At 31.8% G+C, this 5,089-nt stretch overlaps 1 protein-coding gene across 1 annotated transcript; it reads right to left on the bottom strand.

The window, feature by feature from the left end:
* Positions 1 to 159: 159 nt before the first annotated feature.
* Positions 160 to 4,097, bottom strand: LOC105452550 (tyrosine-protein phosphatase non-receptor type 11-like). Its single transcript, XM_011693754.1, has 4 exons — positions 3,811 to 4,097; positions 2,971 to 3,093; positions 2,676 to 2,870; positions 160 to 352 (listed from the first exon to the last, which is right to left on the bottom strand). The coding sequence occupies exons 1-4, from the start codon at positions 3,846 to 3,848 to the stop codon at positions 160 to 162; spliced, it is 549 nt and encodes a 182-aa protein (XP_011692056.1). The 5' UTR covers positions 3,849 to 4,097.
* Positions 4,098 to 5,089: the final 992 nt, after the last annotated feature.

Below are 5,089 nucleotides of genomic sequence, written 5' to 3' on the forward strand. Positions count from 1 at the left end.
TTAAGACAACTCAAGATCATCAAAGTATATCCCCCTCCCTACTTATCCTACAATTTTGACGATAAGCGTCTTCCTCCTAACTGTTTTTGAAAGTGATGAAATTTTTATCACTCACCCTGTATATTATTATAAAATATTAAATATAGTTATCATAAAATGTTATAAAATATTAAATATATATAGTCTAACCTGAGATCGTATCATAACGTGCGTAACACGATCGTCAGTGCGTACTGATAGCACAAAATCGCCTGGTTTACTTTGAGACTCGCGTACTAAAAAAGATCCATTTTTCCCACGTTCCAACATTAACCGTTCTGCTTCTTTCGCTGATAAATGGCCGTGGAACCACCTTTAGTTATTTAACTGTTACTACATGATATATTAAAGGAGAAGATGATATTATGGCAATTATAGATATAATAGCCCCTGTTAATATCTCTGCAATTAGGTAGCAAATATTTAATGAGTACTTACAAAATTATTTGTTTAGTAGTCCTCCTTTATGCAAAGGTGCTAATATGTCAATATGTAATAACTAGCATTTGCTATGATGCATTTTTACTTTCAAGCATTTCCAAATATTTTCAAGATTTTAGAATTTATGCATCTTCCCTCATTCTTCTTAAATTTGGAAGTATTATATAAATATATAAATTTGTGTTTCTTTCATTATTTAATATTTCATTCTACTGTACACATTTTGAGTAAAGTCAAATAATAGCACATTGCTAATGTAGCCCCCTAAAACTTTCTTTGAAGTTACCATATTGAAATTGATATTTGATAAATAGGTTATAACTGATAATAATCTATAGTTCACGTTATATTTCAATAAATATTCAGTATTAACAGCAGACTATGCAAAAGAGGTTTATATGTATACATATATACATCTACATGTATTCTACAATATTTTCTGCAATATTTTATTCTTTTTATAAATATATTTATAAAAAAAATACTGTTTGAAAGACAATTTTTAAATCTACCTTTATAGGGGACCACATTACTGTTTTTATTCTTTGACCCATTTTGCAATATCACAACATTTTTATAAATGCACTAAAAAAACTTTCCCAAAAACAAATCGACATAGGAGATATTCTACTACTTTTATCTCTCACAGAATATCGAACGAAGACAGAATAACCCCAAAATAATCTTTGTCAAAATTTCTAAGTATTACTTTAAAAAATTTAGAAACCTTTTCAGAATAAAAGTATAAGTATTAATACATATCAGGTAACCGCCAGTTTATGTCAACAACAAAAATTTATTTAATTTACCATTTCTTAGCTTTATGTGGCATCTAAAAAGAAAATAGTCGACAACATACTTGATAGCTCTGCAATTAATACTTACGAAATTAGGGTGGCAAAATTATCTAGTAAATTACATTAAGAAACAACATCAAGTTTTTAAAATTACATTTAAATATCTAATTTTCGAGAAATCTGTGCACAAAAATTTTTTGCGTACACGCGCACGTGCGCGCGCGCATGTGTGTGTGTGTGTGCGTGTGTGTGTGCGTTATTAATGTAATAGTAACAAACGCATCACTACACATAACTATAATATCAACTACTACATTAATATCGTATACATATTGTCAGTAAAACAGGCTGTAGAGTCATCATATCAGTATCCCTTTAAGTATTTAGATTATTGATTATTAACATAAAGTTATTGTTCAAAATATAAATGAAAGGCCATAATATCATCGTCTCCAATGTTTAAATATTTAAAATAGTATTAACAAGAAACAATATCAAAAAAATTACATAAAAGAATCAAATATTACACAAATATTATGTAAATTAGAAACAAAAGAAATAAAGGCCAATCAAACAAGCAAACAAAAGATGTTTGGATATAATTATTAGTATTTAATTTAACAATATAATAAATATATTGTTACTTTAATCGGAAAATACGTAACATTTTTAATAAGGTTGTAAATACCAATTTCAATAAATGTAGGTATTACATTAATCAAACCAGCAACTATACATTTTTATTAAAATAAAATTATGTCCCATGTAAATGATTTAAAAAGTCTATGTAGATTCAATGGTTTAAAAATTGTAGCATGTCAATTTTATATATAATTCTAAGTCTAAAATTTTCATCTGTCCGTAAAAATTTATCGCGACTAACATTTGAAATAAGATTGTCTGAAATCATATTTTCTTTAAAAAAAATTCTTGGTAATTTAATCCAATATATCAATGGATCAAAGTCAATTTAGAGGTATAAATTTCAATACAAACAGATCTTCTCTGGCCAATATCTTTATAACAAATGATAAACGTTTTCTGATTAATGTAACATTTATTAGAATTATACTTGCAACTGAAGCAGACTTAAGTAAAATCCTGCTTTAATTTGTCCAATTAAATGATATTAAACCTAATTCTACAATAGCCGTAAGCCATAAAAATTGACCAATCATAGTTGAACATGAGAAGAATTACAATTAATCAATTTTTACAGCTTATGACTATTGTAGAATAAGCTTTATATAACATCTCTTTATATAACATCATATAATAATCTCTTGTTTACTCATTTTATTAGTCTTTATTCTCTTTTGTTTCTAATTTACTTCTAAATACGAGTCAATACACAATTTATTTAAATTATATAAAAATACATATAGAACTGATTTGTACCTTTCAGTTGTAGGATCAGCACAATTGAGAGGAAATCTAAGCTCAATAATTTCTCCATTTTTCTCACGTAACTGTCCACCATTTTCCATATAAAACTGTACCAATTCAGAAAGAGTGGCAAATTTTTCACCACCATAAAGATCATAGAAATCTCCTGCATTTTTTATTTTAATATGAGTAACTTCACCATTTCGTCTGAAAATAAAATAAAGATATCCAATATATTAGTACATTTATATGATTTGCATTTTATTAAACATAATTCAATATGACTTAAATATAATTTTGTGTTTACCTGACAGATAATGTAAAATCACCAGGATTTGAGGAACTTGGTCGTGCTAAAAATGAACTGTCAACTCCTCGTTCCATTAATAAACGCTCTGCCTCTAAACCTGTAATATTGGGATGGAACCACCTGTAAGTGGAATATTATTTTATTAATACCGTTTATATTACATTGTTATCTGTATTAACATCATTTGATTTTATTTAATACTCCCAAATAATCTCTATCTATAAAAAAGATTAAATACAGTTATGAAGTCCATCGATGCACTTTTTAGATTTAAAAGAATATTATATTTTTTACATTTAAAAACAGTCTTTATGCAAATGCCTTAGATTTCGATTAATAACAAAAACAAAAATTAATTATAAATGCATTAAGTGATCAACAACAGCATATCAATCGTAGACTAGGAGCAAGAGCAAGGAGAGGTCATCATTCCAAAAATGGTAACAAGCACACAAATGCCGCACCCTGTAAGGCCAGGTAAAAATAAGAGAGAGAGACGATTTGAACATTCGTTCACACGCGGAATGTGATTGACGTTCTTTACTCTCACAATTAATATATGAATATGAATACGCGAACGGACAAATAGTGCATTTTATAGGAAGGACGGGGCATTTAAAACTATGAGATTACGATTAGATTATTAATTTCATATCAATGTGTATATATAATCGCGACCGACAAACTGCACGTAAGCGTGCGTGTTTACATCGTCAAAACGAGTAACTGAGAAACTATTTTTGCGACCGGTTTTATGAAAAAACACGATAGCTTGAATCGCGACGATCTCACGACTGTCAAAATTGCTTATTTCTCACACACGCGGCGGAATCTCACCTGCGAGATACCATGTTGTAGCTATTTGAACGGCTCATGTCAATTAGTAATAATTCACAGTAATTCGTTAAGGCGCACGCGATTTGCTTCGCATTCGATCATGCGATACTTTCCCAATTAAACGTTAGACCGAAGATGATACCACCATCATCGTCATCTTTGACATGTCCAGACTCCAGCTTGCGTTAAAACAAAAAAGTTTCGATCGTCGCTCAATGCAGGCAGCAGGACAAAATATTATGCCATAAAATAATGCCTCTTTAGAGTAGTCGAAGCGTACTCGAATCAGTGAGATATATAACATACTGGAGTGTAGAGTCCTAGATTATCAGAGAAGCGCGACCGGCTTATGGCAATATCGCAAAAGTACTAGAAAATATTAAAAATGGCGTCGAATGGCCAATCATAAGATTGATTTATTCGACAGCCATTTATAATACCTATAAATCAATCTTATGATTGGCCATTTGCAAGTCCAATCAGGACTCGTAACACCGGTCGCGCTTCTCTGATAATCTAGGACTCTAACTCCAGTTATGTGTATATCTCACTGTACGGAACGCACTCCAGTCTTTGAGTATATAGATACCTGGAGGTGGAATGCCTTTGTTCTCTGCAGGCCGCAAGCGAGTCCAAGAGTGGCAAGGAGTGCGAGAGAGAAAGGTATACGAGCGATATCACGTGATACTTCGTCCTTTCTGTCTGTCGAATGATCGACGCATGCGCAGAGAGGACGAACATTACTCGTCTACCTTTCTCTCTCGCACACATCTTGGACACAGTTTTCGAGCCAACATTCCACCTCCATGTCTATATACTCAAAGCCCTTTTCCCAATTCCCCTCCCTCTCTCTCCCCTCGCCTACTACTACCTTCCTAACCTCACAATCTCTCCACACACTTCCACTCACTCTTTCTCTCTCCTACTTAATCTCCCTTCTCTCCCTTCATTCACTCCACCTCTCCCTTCAATCCACACAATTCCCTTGCACTCTCCACCCTTTCACTCCACTCCTTCCCTCCACCCTTAACTTTCTCTACTGCACCGCACACTTTTCACTCTATCTTCAGTCGCTCCGGAAGCGGAAGTCTTAAATGGTGATATATAATAATCTTTATAATTTATGTGTCCGGTGGATTATTTCTTTAGCATAAATATAAGCATTATACAATTACTATCCATAGTGTATAGCGAAAATAGATTAAGGCTGTGATACGTGTGCTGTTAACTAATTACATATTAACGATATTTAGTGCACAAATTGATGGCTATGTAAAAA

The sequence above is a fragment of the Wasmannia auropunctata genome, unplaced genomic scaffold (genome assembly GCF_000956235.1).
Source record: "Wasmannia auropunctata unplaced genomic scaffold, wasmannia.A_1.0 LD336030.1, whole genome shotgun sequence".
NCBI classification, from domain to species: domain Eukaryota; kingdom Metazoa; phylum Arthropoda; class Insecta; order Hymenoptera; family Formicidae; genus Wasmannia; species Wasmannia auropunctata.